This window comes from Castanea sativa, chromosome 11 (assembly GCF_040712315.1).
Source record: "Castanea sativa cultivar Marrone di Chiusa Pesio chromosome 11, ASM4071231v1".
In the NCBI taxonomy this organism is placed as follows: Eukaryota; Viridiplantae; Streptophyta; class Magnoliopsida; order Fagales; family Fagaceae; genus Castanea; species Castanea sativa.
In genome coordinates, this window is record NC_134023.1 from 6,475,787 (window position 1) to 6,495,732 (window position 19,946).

Below are 19,946 nucleotides of genomic sequence, written 5' to 3' on the forward strand. Positions count from 1 at the left end.
ATATGATATTAAGTGCTGCATAAAAAAAAGAACAGACAAATAAACAAAAAGCCACCAAAGAAAATTATGTATGAAATAGTAAATATGGGCTTACCAAAATTGACTAAAAAAAAAAAAAGTCTAGGAACACAACAAAATGTACAACAATTTCGCAATACTTTTATTTGTAGTTATGGTTGCTATTAGTCTAATATTTTATATCTTATATTTATTTTGACTTATAAATAAATAAATATTTTATATTTAGGGAAAATTACAACTTATTCACTTATGGTTTGGTCAAAATTTAAGTTGTCTATATGGGGTTAGAAATTTGACACTTTACCCACCTGAGGTTAGCTCAGTTAGGGGCTGTTTGGTTTTTTTTTTTTTTTTTTTTTTTTTTCATATCACTCATCACTTTTCACTTAATTTTCGTCACTTATCACTTATCACTTAAAATACCCCAATTTCCCAAATCCACCTGTTTGGCACCTAACTCAGTTCTATTTTTCAACTTCAAAAACTTAAAAATGTGGGACACATTTTTAAAACTTAAGTCGAAAGTTGTGGCTAGGTTTCACCAAAAAAGAAAAAAAAATCAATTTGGGTTGTCAAACATTGCGGTTGGACCTCTAACTGTGGGTCCCTCAATGTGGGTTTAATTATGAAAATACCATAATAACTTTGTTTTCATAACTTGAAAACACCTCAAATGTGTTTTCAGTTTCCATAACTCATAACTCAAAAATTAGAGAATTGAGTGATGGAAACAAAAACTGGAAACAATGCCAAACATTAACACACTACTCAGTTATGGGACTCACATATTTTGAGTTATGAGTGATGGAAACAGAGTTATGGTTGATGGAAACTGAAAATCTCATATGTATTTTTCCAAATAAAAATCTGGTTTGTTTTAAATATAAAATCTGATATGTATTTTTCCAAATAAAAATTTGGTATGTTTTTAATAAAAAATCTAATTTGCATTTTTCCAAATAAAAATCTGCTCTATTTTTTAATAAAAAAAATCTGATCTGCATATTTTCAAATAAAAATCTGCCATGTTTAAAATAAAAAATTTGATCTACATTTTTTCAAATAAAAATCTGGTCTTTTTTAAATAAATAATCTGATTTGCATTTTTTAGATAAAAATCTGACTGTTTTGTTTTTTTTTTTCAAAATCAAATCTGCATCTTTCAATAAAAAATTTGTGTTTTCAAAATAAAAATATGTTTTTTCCCATATTAAAAAATCTCAATAATATCTGAATTTTTATTTAAAACCCATTCTCTTTTTCTTTTATGGAAACTCAAGATTAAAATTTTCATTAACTATTCTCATCAATTTTTTTTCACACAAAATAAAATGGCAGATCTAAGGTTCTTGAATAAAAGTTTAACCTTAGATCTAGGATTTGGCATAACATCTATTGCATAACGTTTCATACTTTGAATATGGGTATATAATGTTCATTAGAGTCTAGAAGATAAGACTCTGTCTAGGCAGAATGGGTGCCAACACTTTCCCATGCCGTAACCTAGCCCCCAAACTTAGGTTTATGGATGGTAGACTAGTGTTTTATCTTTTGTTTTGGTAGATTGTAACTCGGATCAAAACTTTGTAATTTTTACATAGATTGTATTAGGACTAAAGCCTTGTAAAGTTGTTCTACCAAGATATAATTGTATAATCAATTAATAACATTTGAGGTATTTTTGGACATGTAATTTTATTTTATTTTATTTATTTTTGTATAAAAAAATAAGTGGCGACTCCACACAATTACCCAAAAGAGAGGTGCCTTAAGCACCCAAATCTTTTCTTGAGAACACTCATCTTCCAAGAGAAGTGCGGTCTCACACACACACACACACACACACACACACACACACACACACATATATATCTAAAAAGTTAGAAGTAGTATTGGAAACTCCAAGTGTGATTAATGAGGTGGATGGAACAAGGGAGTCAATCTCGTATTGGAGATTATATCAGTTTGACCAGTGAAATGATATATTTTGGTACTAGTCAATACCGGTGTATTGTTTTGGGTATACTGCTATTTTTTTTTATATTTATATATATGCGTGTGTGTATATTATAATAAATATAAAAGTTTACGATAAAACATTTTCTCAATTCAGAACAAATTATTCATGGTTTTAGACTTTAGCATCAATTAAAAGGAAAAAAAACATAATATAAAAAATAGAAAGTTTAATTGTTTATTGCATACTAAGAAAACAAATAATACTAATAAGTTAATACAAATAAGTTACCATTATGCCTTAACAAAAATTCAAAATTTACAAAAAAAAAAAAAAAACTTTCTACTGGCCAGTACACCCAGTACCAACTAGTATTGCCCAAAATTGGTTGGTACATAGCCGGTACAGCCAGTATTTAAACCGGTACAAAACTTTGATGTTTCAATACCAGTATATGTACTGGTACGGTACATACCAACCAATACCGGTAGAGTATTGACGACCTTTAGATGGAACCTAGGATCTCTCCATTTACACTCTAAGACCATTAAGCCCACTAGGCCACCACCCGTTTGACCCATGACCCATACAAGGTTCTTTAACTGGATCAAGTATTTTCAAACCAACATCATATAATTTACCAAACGATCTAACTTAAAAACCCCTCATTTATATCCAGACCTTAGCCATTGGATCACGAGTATTGAAACAATTTAAAAAATTACCATTATTTTTTCTTTAATTTTTCAATGTAAATTATTTAGCCTATACCTAACTTTGGATCAAAAAATTAACACTCAACTGCTTTCAAAACCTCAAGATTAATTATTCGGCACCTTTTAATCTCAGAAATTAAATTGACACAATTGTTATCCTTAAATTTAAAAAAAAAAAAAATTCAATGACTTTATTTTAATGAATAAAAATGATAGTTAGAAAAAAAAAAAAAAAAACCAAAATAGGCTAGAGGGGTTTCTATTTTCTATTAGGTCGCTTTCAAAATCACATGAGAACAAAGCAAGAATAGAAAATAGGGGTTTTTGTAGGGTTTCTCTTTCTCTGAACCAAAAAAAAGAAAAAGAAAAAAATGCCTTCTCACCAGGGCGCAGAGGCTCTCTCAGCCTCGGGCCGGAGCTCCGAGAAGCTGAGCCTGCCAACACTCCAGTCGAAGATGAAGTCCGACCCGGACGGTTACGAGTCGGAGCTAATCCTCCTCTACAGCCAATTCAAGTCCTCCCTCGAACTCTTTCAGCAACAAGCGGCGCTCAATTTCACCTCCATCAGCGGCATCGGCAGCGACCCCTCCGTCGCCAAAGACCTCGGCGACAGAGCCTTGATTTTGGCCCATGTCACCCCTTTTTACCCCAACCACCTCGCCGACTTCCCCAAACAACTCGCCGGTTTGCTCTCCTCCGCCTCTAGATCGCTCCCTTCCGGCCTCCGGTGCCACGTCGCCCAATCTCTCATTCTACTCTCTAATCGACAGGTAGGTATTTCCTTCATCTCGTGTAACTTTAAGTAATATTTTTCACACTATTTTATTTATTGGATTGAAATTTTGTAAATTTTTTGGATATTATTTACTATTCGATTAAGAAACTTGAATATTGAGGGATGTAAAATTTAATATGAACCCAACCCATATATGTTTATATGAGCGGAGTCATTTTTGGAGCATTGACATGTTTTCGATGATGAATTATGTGTTCTATATGTTGGTAACACGAGCATGCAAAATTTCGTGCGGATTGGATGTTATTTACTATTTGATTTAGAAACTCGTGTTAATTTAAAAATTGGTTTCGACTCAAACACAAGAACTTCCAATTTAAACATTTTGTGGATGATATTGTAATTCTAACGAGCTAATAACTCTTTTTTTATTGGATTGAAATTTTGTGAATTTTGATGATGAATTATGTGTTCTCTATGTTGGTAACACGCATGCCAAATTTACTATTCGATTCAGAAACTCGTGTTAATTTTAAAAATTGGTTTCGACTCGAACACAAAAACTTCTAATTTAAACATTTTGCGGGTGATATTGTAATTCTAACAGGTGGCTTTGTTAGAATTTGCATCCATTAAAACAATATTGAGCGATGTAAAATTTAATATGAAACCAACCCATATATGTTTATATGAACGGTGTCATTTTTGGAACATTGACACGTTTTCTTTGTTTTGTTTTGGTTGTTTTAGATGATTGATATTGAAGAAACCCTAGCATTGTTCATGGACTTACAGACTCTAGGCGATAAGCCTTTAAGAAAATTGGCTTTCTCTCATGTTATTCATAGCATTAAGCGAATGAATCAGAAGCACAAGAATGATGCTAAGAATCGTAAGCTCCAAAATATTGTGTTTGCAATGCTACAGGTCTGTAGTACTAATCATTTTTCCTTTTTTGTTTGCTGAAAAGTTAAAACCGTGAATCTGAGGTCCATTGGGTTAATAATTTGAGTTTTTGTGTATAATTTGATAGCAAGATGATGAAGCAAAAGCCAAGAGAGCTCTCACCACGCTATGTGAGCTTCATCGGAGGAAGTTGTGGTTTGATGATAGAACCGCAAATGCCATTGCTACTGCGTGTTTTCATTCGTCACCAAGGTAGTTACTAGTCATGTAGCATAAGTAAAATTTTCCATTCTTGGATTTCGGATGTCACAATTTTGTGTTTCTTAAATTAATCAGGATCATGATTGCTGCTCTGTCATTTCTTCTTGATTACGAGAAGATTGAAGATGATGACGATAGTGATGCTTCAAGTGGTGAAGATGACCCGAATCCTCAAGCTCCTCATGTTGTCATCAATAAACAGGCTATTTATAATGTTAGTTGCACTTTTTATATAGAAAATTCACTTCAATTATACAGATTACTGCAATGTATTATATGAAGAAAAGTAGGGTACTGTTGTTTTGGTGATGCATTTAGAGTGCTGATGGCAAGTATTTTTAGAAGTTATTTGTAAAACTTTAAATTGCAGCTGGTTGATTGTATTGTAATGTAATTTTCTAATAATTTCAGGCACACCATAAAGGAACAGTTTCAAGCAAGAAGAAAAAGCAAGCAAAATTGCAGCGTGCAATGCGTAGCATGAAAAGGCAACAACGTCTGTCATCAGAAAATGTCTCATTGAATAATTATTCCCCACTTAACCATCTTAAAGATGCACAGGTACTTTAGTTTTCTTGTTGCTATCTTCGGTCAAGTGAATTCTACTCTAATATTCTTTCTTTACATAGAAGGCGATTTTAGATTTCCGTTCTGCCTGTAGGGATTTGTTGAGAAGTTATTCTCTCGGCTTCAAACTTGCAATGAACGTTTTGAGGTGAGAAATTATGTTTCATTTTTCTGTTAGATAATAACAGATTTTCTGCTTTAAAGTCATTGAAATGGGATTACTTATGTCAATGAGCTGTATTTTTTTTTCTTGCCAGCTTAGGTTTGTTAATTGTTCATGGCATAAGAAGCTAAGATGAAAGAAAGATTGGATCACGTTTAGATTTGTAGAATTATGGGGAAATTAAGACAAAGTTGTACATAATAAAAGAAGATTATCTGTTTAGAAATAGTCTTGAGGACTGAACCAGGGAAATTGTTGGGTGTTGGAAAGGAAGAGTTAATAGATGAGATACTGAAACAATCTATTTGGTTGATATCAGGAACAATGCAAGTGTTACCTATTGTTATCTTCATTTCAAAATGATTTCTATGAATTAGAAGGATAGATTTAATTCCCTTTTTTTCCCCAGAATTTAGGATATGTTATTTTCTCTTTTCTGTTTTTTGTTTTTTTGTTTTTTTTTCCTTAATTTGTATAAAAGTTTTGAACCATGTTCTAGAGTAAAGTTTGTATTGCACAACTTTTGCAACCTATTGTTCTAATACATAAGTTTCTTTGTTAATTTTAATTAATTCATGAATAACACTGAGCAAAGTGATTCACCAATTAAGAGTAACTAAATGCTGAATGCTCTGCAGTAAAGAAAAGGAGGCAAAGACTGACCTACTCTTATCTTACAAGGGAAAACTTTTTTTTTTTTTTTAAAGAAAAAAGAAATGAGAGCTAATTTTTTTTTGTTAGTTCTTACTGTTTACAAAATGTTGCTGAATCTGAATGATTCTCTCTTTTGATTATTACCCTGTGTAAACTTCAGGTTAGGATGATGATGCTGAAAGTAATAGCTCGAACAGTTGGGCTTCACCGCTTGATTCTGTTGAATTTTTATCATTTCATTGAGAAATATATTCAGGTATTTTCTGACTCATGCATTTAAGTTGTAATTACCTTGATGCCTGAGGTGGTAACTATATTGATAAATGCAGCCCCATCAACGTGATGTCACAAGTTTACTTGCAGCAGCAGTTCAGGCCTGTCATGATATGGTATTAAGCTTTTTCTCTTTTGCTTGATTGGATACTATACTGTAATTTATAGCTAAATTTGATTAGTTTCATCTGTCCCTCCCCCAAGTTTCTACTTTTGAAATATGAACTTTCAAGAATTCACCTATAAATAATTCAATTGACTGTGTTGTAAACAGGTGCCACCTGATGCAGTTGAACCACTATTCAGAAAGATAGTAAATCAGTTTGTACATGATCGTTCACGCCCAGAGGTGCCACTTCACAGCTGCATTATATTAAGTTTTCCTTTTCAGTTACTTATGGATTTGTCTCTTAAGTCAAATTGTTTTTTCCAGGCCATTGCTGTTGGACTGAATGTAATAAGGGAGATTTGTTTACGCATGCCATTGGTAACTACCTATACATTTCATTTTCTTTTATCCCTATATCTGAGATTATCATGGTGGTTTCAAAGTTGTCTAAAAACTTTTTGTAAATGGTAATTGGACCTATTCATCGTGTTCTTTCTCCTTTTTTTTTTTTTTTTGCCTTTCATATGTAGCCTTTTGTAACTCTGTTTTCTTAGTGCTGTTAATGTGTTAGGGTTAATATTTTTGTTCCTGGCAACTAGTTGATGACAGAAGATTTGCTGCAAGATCTTGCACTGTACAAGAAATCACATGAGAAAGCAGTTTCAATAGCAGCTCGTTCACTAATTACTTTATTTAGAGAGGTATTAGAAACTACTGTCTAGCTGTGATATCTCTCTCTCTCTTCTCTCTCTCTGTGCTTCATGCCCACGATCAATTTAGAAATAATCATCAATTCGTTTATGTGCAGGTTTGCCCTGCACTGCTAATCAAGAAGGATCGTGGGCGCCCTACAGACCCAAAGGCAAGGCCAAAAGCATATGGAGAAGTCAATGTGAGCAGCAATGTTCCTGGTGTTGAGTTATTACAAGAAGATGACAATAATGAGGAGGATATTAGTGACGCTGAAAGGTCCTCATCCAATGATTCTGATGATGATCATGATAATGAGGTTGATGTTGCCAGCGATGATGAAGAAAATCAGCTATATGGTGATATTACTGGAAGTGAAGATGATGAATTAGAAGATCACAAAGTAGCTCAAAATGAAGATGGAGATAACATTATTGACAGTGATGACAGTGATGTTAGTGACAATGATGATGATGATGATGATTATGGGAAAGAAGAGGAGGAAGAGGAGGAGATGGAGGCAGAAAATGAGGATGTGAATGAAGCAACAAACTGTTCCAGCAAAACTAGTGACGCCAATGTTAGGGATAGTGAAACTGGAGGAAGAGGATCTAAAGCAAAAAAGAGGAAGTTGTCTGATTTTGATGGACAATTGCTTGCTGCTGATTCAAGCCTTCGGGCTCTAAAGAGATTGGCAGGAGTGACGATGGGGCAAACCTCACCGGACTCAACTGATGGAATTCTTTCTAATGAGGACTTCCAAAGAATCAGGGAATTGAAGGTATTGTATTGGTATCAGACTTGAAGGAAAAAATGGGGTTAATTTTTAACTTCGTGCCATGGAAAACAATGATGCAAAGTTTCTTTAATATTTGTGAATTTGTGATACTAGATTTCATAACATTGCATGTTGATTATTGGGTGCTTTTGTGGTTATTTTATTAGGCTAAGAAGGATGCAAATGATGCTTTGGTTAAACATGGGTTAAGAAAGGGTATCCCAAGTTCTGATCAACTGAGTACCAAGCGAGTCGATCCTTCCAAGCTTGAAGTAAGTTTTTTATTTCTTTACTGGCTCATGTGTCTTGGTTCATTTTTTTTTTTAAATTTTTTTATGATGAATCCTGTCATCAAAGGAGTCAGAGGAAAAAAGAGGGTTGTGGGGGGGGGGGGGTGAAAGAAGAGGGGTGGGGAGCAAGAATCCTTCCGAAATAGGAACATTGAGTATGGGTTCTAAACCAACTAGGTGCATGTGTAAACTTACTGATTGAAAAAAGTACATTGAGCAATTGAGTGCTGGAATGGTTTTTAAGTTGGAAATGCATTCTATATTACAAAGCAGCAGAAGTTTTTCATATTGTAAATCTCTTGCAACATATTCATTCTTTCTCATGATGTTTAATTTGTTTTCTCCTAACACATAGGATTCTTCCCTTAAAACTTATACTGATCCACTTTTTCATGTATTTTGTAGGCTCATGTAAAAAAGAAGATGAGCAAGGAGGAAAGATTAGCATTAGTTAGGGCAGGGAGGGAGGACAGAGGGAAGTACCAGGCTCGAACGTCTGTAAAGCAGAAAAAGGTAATTCCTTTTCTGACACTTCATGTTCTTCATTTACTTGCCTTTTAGAATCCTGATGTTAGATTGGTATGCAATTCATTAGTTCTCTTATAAGTTTGGCTTTGAATTTGAGAATTATGTGTATAACATCCTTACCTCAGAATCCAAACAGCCTGTATCAAGGGGTTTGTGGGAAAGATCTGGAAAATGAGGGAGGGAAGGATAGCTCCTGTCCCTTTTTTGGATGCTCTAGATGGCAAGAAAAAAGTGAGAATCAGAGAGGGAAAGATCCCCTCCCTCACAGGTCCACTTTTACAATCTATCCACAAACTAATAGCAGAAAAGGAGGGTATAATGGCAAAATATTTGGTTTTATTTTCCTTTCCTCAATCTCTTGAAAACCTATGCTTTCCTCTCTTCTTCCTTAAGGTGTTATTTGACCAGCGCCTTAGCTTCAGATTCTCCCCTCTCTCTCTCTCTCTCTCTCTCTCTCTCCCCCCAATGCTATCTTTTGTTTCTTTCTTTCTGTTCAATAATGTTACAACTTTAACCTATAAGATAATTAAGAATAGCACAGCGTTGAACATCTTATCCTTTTTCTTTTTATGACTTATTGTGTTCAATCTATGATAAGTATTAGGCTGTGATGCCATCATATAGTTACTTTATTTGAATTTTGCTTATACCATTTTGTCATTGGGCAGACTGGTGGTCTGAGCAATAGGCAGAAGGAGCGCAAGAAGAATCTGCCTATGGCGGCAAAGAAAGCCAAGGTAGCAAGGTCTCAACTAGAGAAGAAGAAAAAACAACAGCGTGCAGGCAAACAGTTTCGTGGGAGGAAAGCGTGGAAATGACTGGAAACATTTATCGCTTTCCTATACAATGTTACCTGTTATATTTTTTGAATGGAAATTATATTATTTTGCCAGTTTTTCCCCCCGAGGAATTAGCAACTTATATTTCAAAGAAAATATTACAGCAAGTTAGTACAATACTACAAAAATCTTGCTGGGACAGCTAGCAGCACAAATAACAAATTTTATCAGAAATTTATTGAAAATGATCCCAGTTTTTTTAATTTAGATCAATACGTGGCTTCTCATATGTCTCAAAAATATCTGTTTACTCAGGCATATTTGAAGTTCGAAATGTAATTGAGTTTTGTGTAGGGCTTAAATTTAGCATTTTAGCAACTACAAAATATCCATTCACAACCCAGTATTGGATTTCAAATGCAATGAGGCATTCGCATTACCAAGTGTTTGATTTCAACTGCACTCTGCTGCAATAATTACTACCAGTTACTTTAAGTAACACTCTTATGAACTATAGCTTAGCAATTACTCGCTGCTGGTGTTTCTGGACTTGTCAAATCATATAACATGCATTTAAAACTAGAGTTGAAGAAATACCATCGGGACAATATTACTAGTAATCTCTCAACCTACGATACCTGCCATGTGTAGGAGTTGGCCTAATCCAAATTTATCATGTCAATAAAAATTCCAACTCAACATCATGTTAGAATCACTTTTGTTCTAACTTCACTTTTCCTTTCTTAGTTGGGCATGGCTGAGTCTAGCTGCCGGTGGATTGGACTTGTTTTGGGTATGTCTCGATCAGATTTGGATGGGTTTGATGTTAAATTTGATTTCACTATTGATAGTAATGGTTATCTAAGAGCATTTCTAGCGCTCTCTATATTTTTTTATTATTTAACGAGTAAACAATAGTTTTTACCTTTTGTTTACTTACATTTTCAAAAACACTTTCTAATAAATTCTCTACCATTTTTCTATTCCAATTTTTTTTTTTGAGAAAGAAATAATGATGAAATAATATTTAAAAGATCACACATTTTCACTCAAAAAACAAAGACCACAAATTTATTTCTAGAGAGAGAGAGAGAGTTGCTTGGGGGACCCAGGCCAGTGGAAATCGGCGTTCATCGTGCAAAGCCAAGTCATTTACTCCACCCTGCTTCCATCTCCTCCCCATAGCTGAAAGGACATGTTGCCCAAATATTAAATCAGCTTGTGTCTTCTTTTATTTATTTACTAGCCAATGTTCCCGTGCGATGCACGGGTGCGGTATTAATTTATTTTAAAATATTTTATAAGAAATTATCTTCTAGACCATACATAATACTCATTATGTATTTAATGTTTGAGGAATTAGTTTCAATTACATTACATGTTTTTAAAAATAGAGTAAGTATAATTTGTTAGGATTAATATACAAAAGAATGTGAAACTAATGACCATATTTTAAATTGTTAAGTTTACTCAAACTAAAATGGTGGCCGTGAAGGCTAAATAAAAAGAATGTTGTTCTTTCAAAATAGAAAGATACATGGCACAAATATTTTTTGCAACATAGGCTCCTGCTTCATTGATTATTGCCTTAAACACGGTTGAGAATTTTAGATAAGTAAAAACTAATTAGAAACGGTGAAACCCATATCTACTTATTTTTAATATCCTCTAGGGAAAAAAAATGTAACTGAAGTTACAACAAATTTTGAAAAAATCAGTAATTTTTCAAAATAAATTTATTCAACTATTATATTATACTTCATGACATAATAAAAACACTCAATGCAATAGGTATTAGAAGTGTAAATGAACCAAGGTGTTGACAGTAGATTAGTAATTGTCCTCCTACCAATTTTTGCATTAAATTTATTAGAATTATAACATGCTTAGGGTGCAATATATGGATCAAATCTAACAACAGAAAATAGATGTCGACATAAAAACTTCTACAAATGTAATAGTGATCATAAGGGTCCACAATGGAAGTGTATTTGCCCATGGAGGATAAAAAAAAGAAATCAATGAAATTGTAGCAATAATAATATTGAAAAAAGAAAGAGTCAAAACAAATGACATATAGAGTGAAACAAATAGAATCATATATCAAAACCAGCATAGAGTATATGGAGCAATTGAAACTTTTCTTCTTTGGAAGCATTTTAGAGAGACATAGTATGTTGGGGTTTTGGTCTCTTTTTTCCCCCCTTAAACTAATCAAATATAACTTGAATTAAATACTATTTATTTTCATTTCATCAGTGTTTAGCGAATCAATAAGCAAGCCATACCAATACATATGCATGTTGATTCGCCTCTCACCTAGAATAGCTTACCTTCCATGGCTTGAACAGATTCATTCTTAGTATTGCTTCCTCCACCACAGCTCCCAGCATGAATTATTTTCCTCCTCGGATCATAGCTTGTTAATAACATTTGCTAAATCTCCCTCTAAGATGATATCTCTTGCACCTATCCCAATTGCAAAATTAATAGCCTAGCGGCCTAGCCAACCACTGCTAGTTCTGCCTCCTCCTAATCCATATTTGCTCTCCCTTTGCAACTCAATGTTGCAATGAGGTACCGATTATCATCTCGAATAAAAACTCTTGCTCCCAATGTGCTTTGTTCTTTAAATATTGTTCCATCAAAATTTATCATCAGGGACATCTCTTGAGGAGGTTGTTTTTTATGCTTAATTGGTGGATTCTTATGTGCAATCAGATTATTATGGGTCTTGTAGTCTTGTAGCAAAACATATGGCCTCTTCGGCCATCACACCACGCAGTTTGTACTGCTATTCAAAAAGTCATTAATTTCTTTAACTCCACAACATCCACGCTATCTCAAAAAGTTCCTCCACCACCTCTTCTTCCTTCCCTTCTAAAATTTTCCTGTAAGTTTAATGACAAAAAAGTTTGAAGAAGAGAATGTATTGTTTGGAAAAATGTGTTGAGACAAAATATCAAATTAACCAAAGCATTGAATTTAACTCTTACAATTCTACATTAATTTTGCATTGAATCTATCTTAAACATTTAAAGTAATAAATGCATATCAAAGATTTGAGTTGTTTGGCAGATTTAATGTGGAAAAATGCCTTTCACCAATTAGCCAAATCCCTTTTACCCATTTAGTTAAAAGACTTTGATATAAGTTGAATTGAACCACCATAATCTTTGTTCCAACCAAAAAATAATTTTCAAAGAAATCAACCTTAAACAGTGATCACAATATGGGAAGAACGTAGCTCATATAAAATATGAAATTTCACATCACATCAAAAAGAAATTTCCAATAAACATATGGCATGCAACAATAAGCCAATAACATATAATCAAAATTCCAAAAGAATATATATATATATATATATATATATATATATATATATATATATATATATATAAAACACTGCAAAGTTTTAACTTATTATGAGTTAGAAAATAAAATCTAAGCCACCCAATTGTGCTCTACCACAATGATTGTTATCAAGTAATATGTATTACTATTTAGTTGAGCTCAGTTATGTGGGTTTGTGACCCAAGTGGGGGTTTAAACCAACGGATTTGGCAAAGGATCAGGGTTTTCATTAATCTTAAAAAAAATAGAGAGAGAAAGAAGGGTAAAAAGAGAGAAATAGAGAAAAGGAATAAATAAAAATAAAATCTGGTAAGGAGAGAGATTGTAAGAGATAAAGTGAGATTGAATTTGAATGAAAAAAAAAAAAATCAAAGGACTACAAATCACCTGTCTAAGAGAAATTTCATTAAACATGCGACCTAAAAAGTTGATCTTCCATTGAAAATTGCTTCTTTTGTATCTATGACAGTCTCTTTTAGCCATCAAGTTCTTGTTCTCTATCTTCTTGAGTAGTGATTATCTACCTTTTTTTGGCAATCTCATTTGAGGGGGTTTAACTTTGATAAAGATAAGAGGCAAGAGAGAGAGGCAGTAACTGAAGTTGGATAAATTAATGGCAAATAAAATTGGAACGTAAGAACAACCATTTTATGAAGAATACCAAGAGGTTGGCAATATGAAACTACTAAATTATGTAGAAGGAGAAATGACAACTAAGTTGCAAAACACGATGGGATTTTAGTAAATGTTGAAAGCCTTTGTTTTTATAGCTTTCCCATTTTCCATTTAATTGAGGCTGACAATGGCCCATGTATTAACACTGGCCATATTTTATATAACAGTAAAAATAGGTTAATGTGACTCTTAGGGTAACAGTAAAAACAACTTAACGAAAATAGGTTAAAAAGGCTAAATGCAAGATTACAGTGCCACATGGTAGAACTTCATGCACTTTCGCATGAGGCCTCTACTTTTATATATACTAGTGTTTAACCCGTGCAATGCGCGGGGTCATTTGTAATCTCATAAGTAGAAGAGAAATTTAAGAACCACAATCAAAATCGATTGAAATTAAATACTCTTTACTCTCCCAAATAGGTCTTAGAAATATTTCTAATTTCCTGTAACTTGCAATTTGGTGAATATGTTTTAAAATGAAGAGAACCACATGATGAAATTATGTTGATCAATTTTATTACTCAAAATTGCATGCAAACCTTCAATGTAAGCCTTCAGAGGTCCACTATAAAGTGGAGAAAAATAAAATAGAGGACAATAAGACTACAACACACAACACTACGTTAAAAAATCTTATCATATAAATATTTCACATCATACCTGGTGAATGTTACAATTTTAATATGATAATTTATAAATGAAATATTACAGTTGCAGTAATTTAGTAGAACATTCAGTTTACTCTTCTAAAGAAAATAAAAATAACAATACAATGAAATACACAAACACTTGTACAGTAAGGTAGTATATACATTAGAGCTCAGTTTTTTTTCTTTTTTGCTGCATTTTGCTTAGCACTTTTTTGACGTTTTTGAAGCATTTGGAGCGGTATTCTTTCAGGTCTTTCAACAGATGTTTCTCCTATTTCTGTTTTTGGACTGGCTATGTACTTGTCCTTCCTTGATTTTTTTACAATTTCCTCCATTGTGTCCTGCAATAATTTGCATTTTTATGTATCAGTTAGATTTATATAGTAAATTATGAGTAAACTAATGTTTGAATCATATAGTAAGTAATTATGCTTTAATTACCTGATGCTCTTCAACTTTACATGAGTCATTTTGCTTATGTGAAATTTCTATCTCCAAAATCTTCAAAACTGTGTAATTTTCTTTTCCATACTTCAAATTATATTCATCAAGATGCAGTTGGAACAAATATTCGTTGCCAATTATTTTTTGAATTTCTTTTGGTATTGTATTCCCATCTAATTTGAAAATATGTTTGAAAAAAGTTTCATACAATTAGCAATATGTATATGGTGCGTGGATATATATATATATATATATATATATATATATATATATGTGTGTGTGTGTGTGTGTGTGTGTGTGTGTGTGTGTGTGTGTGTGTGTGTGTGTTTGTGTGTGTGTATGTTAGGATTAGTGCCCTTAAATCCTATTGTATGATGCTATGTATGATATTATGTATGACATTATGTATGACATGATGTATGACTTAATATTGTGATTGATAAAGTTATTTTATTATTATCTAAAATAATGGTAACATGAATATGGGACATTATCATATAGTCCATGAGATGCATTGTATGTGATTTATGTGAAAAGTCACAGAAGATGTAAATCACAAGTTCTTTGTAAACTCAGAATTTATAGTTCGTAGTCGGTGATGAAATTGGGCATTTCATCTGTGAAGACTATAACGTGTCAACTAAGATGATTTGTCTTGATCATGGAAGTGGAAACTTCTAATTGATATGTTGATATGTTTTAAGAGTTAAAATATATTGAACAGGACCGCTGTGAGATTTATTATTTTCCTAACGACTGTCAAATGAATAATAAATCTCATGACTTTTATTTGCATGAACTCTTAAATCTGAGAGAATAATGGACTTGATCATGAAGTGTAGGTTGCTTTGATATATCAGGAGTGAGATCTAAAGTTACGGTCAAAACCTCAGTATGTTGGGCAGCCACATTTAGTGTTGATGGAACATATATTCTCAAGATGGAATTCATAGTCTCTTGATGGAGATATAAAATATTCCCTTGAGATAAGTTTAATGGGTTCAGTTATTCAAAGAGTTAGGCCTAACCACTTTAGTAAGAAATTGCTAAAGTATATATTTATGAAATTGGATTTCATAAATATATAATGAATAACTTTAAAGAATTAAACCGGGTACTCAAGGATAAGATGTAGTAATTTACAAAGTGGCAGTCTACATTTATGACTTTGTGTTACTACGAATATTTTATGAAGGGGTTACGTGTATAATAAAGTCTTGGGATATAATTTATTAATAAGGCCTAGAGTGCAATTATATTTATATAGTGGTATTAAATATAATTAATGGTAACTTTGGACTTGCCAAGAGTTGACGGAAAAGCCCAAGGCCCATTGGAGCTAGTGTTTTATTGGTCCCACTCCAACCCACACACTAAAGCCCAATTGGAAAGGCCCAATAGGCCAGCCCAATTAGATAATCAGTTAGTTATAAAGGGAGAAACATACAGAATTTTTATTAAGAGAGATTAGAAAAGAAAAAGAAACAGTGTGTGAGAGAGTGTGTGACACACTTTCATTCTCTCTTTGAAAAACTGATTGAGAGACCACACATTTTGGGCGTAAAGTGGAATTGGAGTGAAGATTAAAAGTGTTCCCAAGTACTTCTAATCTTTGTTTTGAATTTCTCCACACCAAGGTACGCTATCTTGTTCTTAAATTCTGAAATTTACATAGTGCACATTATCAACCATGAATGAAATAGATCCTTGTTCGTTGCTTCCGCTGTGGGTTTTGCATGAGATGCAAAACCAGAATTTTTCCTTCAATTGGTATCAGAGCCAGGTTTTCATATCATGATTGTATAGCGTGTGATTGAATTTTAGAATTTAAGAAAACCGATATCTTTGTGTTTTCAAATTTCTGCATAAAAATATTGTTCCATAAATTTTGTGTGCATTGATAAATATATGTGATATATTGTTATGCTTGTGGATGAATTGGTCATTGATTCTATAACCATTAATGGAAGAATATGATTGAATGTTAATGCTTTATAGCCATTGAAATATGTATGGGCACATTCAAAATGATAACCACTTTTTACATTCTATACATGTTCCATACGGATGGATAGGTGGTTATTGAAATGGATGGTAGTTATTTTAAAAAATAACTACCATTTCATTCATGGATGGAAGTTGTACTAATATATATAAATAACTACCTTTTGCATGCATTCATCCTTGCACCGTTTGACTTGGAAGTGGAATTTCATGGATTGCATGGGAAGTTCAATTGGTGCATTTTTGACTTTGTCTTGTTGCATGTTTTGTCCTTTATTGCATGAAATGTGCTTTGGTTTATTTAGATTGCATGATACGGATTGGCACACTTGCAATGAATCAAATTCTTCTTTCATGAATTGTCTTGGAGTATATTTTCTTGATGGCCCACCGTGACTTAAGAAAAAGACAAGTCAATGGCATATATAAATATATATATATATATATATATATATATATATATATATATATAATGTAATAATTATATATTATATATATTAATTTGTATATTATATTATATATAATATAATATAGATTTTTATATATAATAAAGATTTTTATTACGTTATATATATATATATATTTATATACGTCAATGCTAGTTTAATGAAATTTATTCCTAATTAGATTAGGATTATTTTTTCAACGTGTCTAGCATTATTATGGTTTTTGATCTTAAAAACCTTTAATTTAAAATATCTAGTGGGAGAGAGATTCAAGGGTTGGATCTCACGGCCTCCATTGTTGGTTCATAGTAGTGTGAAATATATACTTTGTCTTTGCCTCGAGCTTAGCATTCCATGCGGAGAGTATTTATTTCATGGTCCTACAAGATTGAATTTCTTGGTTTATAGTGGTTTGATAAACACCTTGTCTTAGTTTCGAGCTTTGCATTCCATGCGGAGGGTGTTTTATCATGGTACTACAAAATAAGCCTGTTAAAGGGATGAAATGTGGTTACACATAATTCTAGACAATGGTATACACTAGACTAAGTATTATAGTATCCTCTATGCTGAGTTCTTACTATTATTACTTAGAGGCTAAATATAAAGCAGCATATTATTAGTATTTGATAAGAGTTATCATGATAGTACTAATAATGAGAGTAGTTCTCAATCAATTATAGTATTTTATGCTCACTCTATGCTGAGGGATATTGAATATGAGATTGGGTTGTCATTGCATATGTTATTTTATGGTTTTATTAAGGTTCCATATTATATGCTTTTATGCTAAATTGATAATGTCTAATTTACTTATTATATTCATGTTTATTATTTTCAGATTTTGTCATGGCATCATTTAGCCCACTTGTTTCTATTCTTAACCAAAACAAACTGACTGGATCCAACTATGTTGATTGGAAAAGAAATTTGGACATTGTTCTTACTGCTGAAGAGCACAAATATGTGCTTACTCAACCATGTCCTAACTTTCCTTCATTAGATGCTCCTCTTGAGGAAAAACAACGATATGATCGTTGGCAGAAATCTAATGAGATGGCCAAGTGCTACATCCTAGCATCTATCTCAAATGTTCTACAGCATCAAATGCAGGATGTAGAACTTGCTTCGGACATAATGCATAGTCTGAAGGAGATGTTTGGTGAGCAAGGCCGTTCTGCAAGACAAGAAACCATGAGGCAAATTTATAATACCAAAATGGCTGCAGGAAGTTCAGTGAGGGAGCATTGCCTTAGGATGATTGCTAATCTGAACACATTAGAAGTTTTAGGTGCCGACATTGATGGAGAATCCCAAGTGGATATGATACTCCAGTCACTACCAGAATCATTCAAGGAATTCAAACTCAATTATAATATGAACAAAAAGATTTATTCTTTGTTTGAATTAATGAATGAGTTAGTGGTGGCGGAAGGCATCCTTGGTACTTCTAGTGTTGAAGCCAATGTGGGTGAAGCTTCTACTTCTCAACCTAAGTCGAAAGGCAAGGGTAAGAAGAAGAAGAAGAAGGACTTCACTAAGAAAGATGGTAAAAAAATTGCCTTAGGGGTTGCCAACAAAGGAAAGAAAACCAAAGGAAAGTGTTTCCATTGTGGTGTGAAAGGACATTGGAAGAGGAATTGTCCAACATTCAAGGCTGCCAAGAATAAGGGTATGAAAAGTTCATTTCTTCTTGAAATATGTTTGGTACAGAATCCAACAGATTCCTGGTGTGTGGATTCAAGTTGTACTAATCATATCTGCAATTCTTTGCAGGGATTCCAGGAGACTAGGAAATTGAATGAGGGAGAACTATTTCTTACTTTGGCTGATGGGAGCAAGATTCCAGTTGAAGCTGTTGGAGTGTTTAATTTGTGTTTTAAGTCTAGAGTTTTAATATTGGAAGACTGTTTGTATGTACCTAATGTTCGTAGGAATTTAATTTCTGCAACTTACTTAGGTAAACATGGATATTGTGTTATCCTGAAAGATAATGTTGTAATAAAGAAGGATAAAGTGTTTATCTGTTCTGGCAATATTGTGGATGGTCTTTATATTTTAACTCCTGATAAACATGAATTATATAATTCTGAATTAGATAGTAACTCTCATGTGAAATCATTAAAGAGAAAGTTTCCTTCTACTAGTGATGCATATCTATGGCACTTGCATTTAGGTCATATCAATTCAAGTAGGATTCAAAGACTAATCAAAGAGGGACTTTTACAGCCCATGGACTTTGATGGTTTTCCAGTTTGCGAATCTTGTTTGGAAGGTAAGATGACCAAACGACCTTTTAATACAAAAGGTAGAAGAGCGCAAGATTTGCTAGAACTAGTACATTCAGATGTATGTGGTCCTATGTCAATCCAAGCAAGAGGTGGCTATGAGTATTTCATTACTTTCACTGATGATTACTCGAGATTTGGTTATGTGTACCTAATGAAACGGAAGTCCGAAGCCTTTGAAAAGTTCAAAGAATTTAGGGCTGAAGTTGAAAATCAATTGGGTAAACACATAAAGGCCATTCGATCTGATCGAGGTGGCGAATACCTTCTTGGTGATTTTAAGGATTACTTGACTGAAAATGGGATTATATCCCAGTTGACTGCACCTGGAACTCCACAACAAAATGGTGTAGCAGAAAGAAGGAATATGACTCTTTTAGATATGGTTAGGTCCATGTTGAGTTATTCGACTCTACCAATTTCTTTTTGGGGATATGCCTTAAATACTGCAATGTATCTTCTGAATTTAGTACCTTCGAAGTCTATTCCTAAAACACCTGTAGAGTTGTGGAATGGGCGTAAGCCTAGTATGAGACATCTCCACATTTGGGGTTGTCCAGCACATGTGTTGAAAGGAAAGTCTGACAAGTTACAGTCTAAAACAGAAGTGGTATTTTTTGTAGGGTATCCAAAAGGAACAGTTGGAGGTTT

At 33.1% G+C, this 19,946-nt stretch overlaps 1 protein-coding gene across 1 annotated transcript; it reads left to right on the forward strand.

Moving 5' to 3' along the window:
• Window positions 1-3,037: 3,037 nt before the first annotated feature.
• On the forward strand, window positions 3,038-9,701 carry LOC142618095 (uncharacterized). Its single transcript, XM_075791097.1, has 15 exons — window positions 3,038-3,464; window positions 4,181-4,357; window positions 4,464-4,588; window positions 4,673-4,811; window positions 5,009-5,158; window positions 5,259-5,312; window positions 6,142-6,237; window positions 6,311-6,370; window positions 6,529-6,603; window positions 6,688-6,741; window positions 6,963-7,064; window positions 7,172-7,834; window positions 7,999-8,103; window positions 8,527-8,634; window positions 9,318-9,701. The coding sequence occupies exons 1-15, from the start codon at window positions 3,066-3,068 to the stop codon at window positions 9,465-9,467; spliced, it is 2,457 nt and encodes an 818-aa protein (XP_075647212.1). The 5' UTR covers window positions 3,038-3,065; the 3' UTR covers window positions 9,468-9,701.
• The last annotated feature ends 10,245 nt before the right edge of the window (window positions 9,702-19,946 follow it).

What these genes read in the sequence shown, in the direction of transcription:
- LOC142618095 (XM_075791097.1), top strand. Translation starts at nt 3,066, where the DNA reads ATGCCTTCTCACCAGGGCGCAGAGGCTCTCTCAGCCTCGGGCCGGAGC. An exon ending in TTCAGGCCTGTCATGATATG is followed by an intron (nt 6,371 to 6,528) that starts GTATTAAGCTTT and finishes TGTTGTAAACAG; the next exon opens with GTGCCACCTGATGCAGTTGA. An exon ending in TCGATCCTTCCAAGCTTGAA is followed by an intron (nt 8,104 to 8,526) that starts GTAAGTTTTTTA and finishes TGTATTTTGTAG; the next exon opens with GCTCATGTAAAAAAGAAGAT.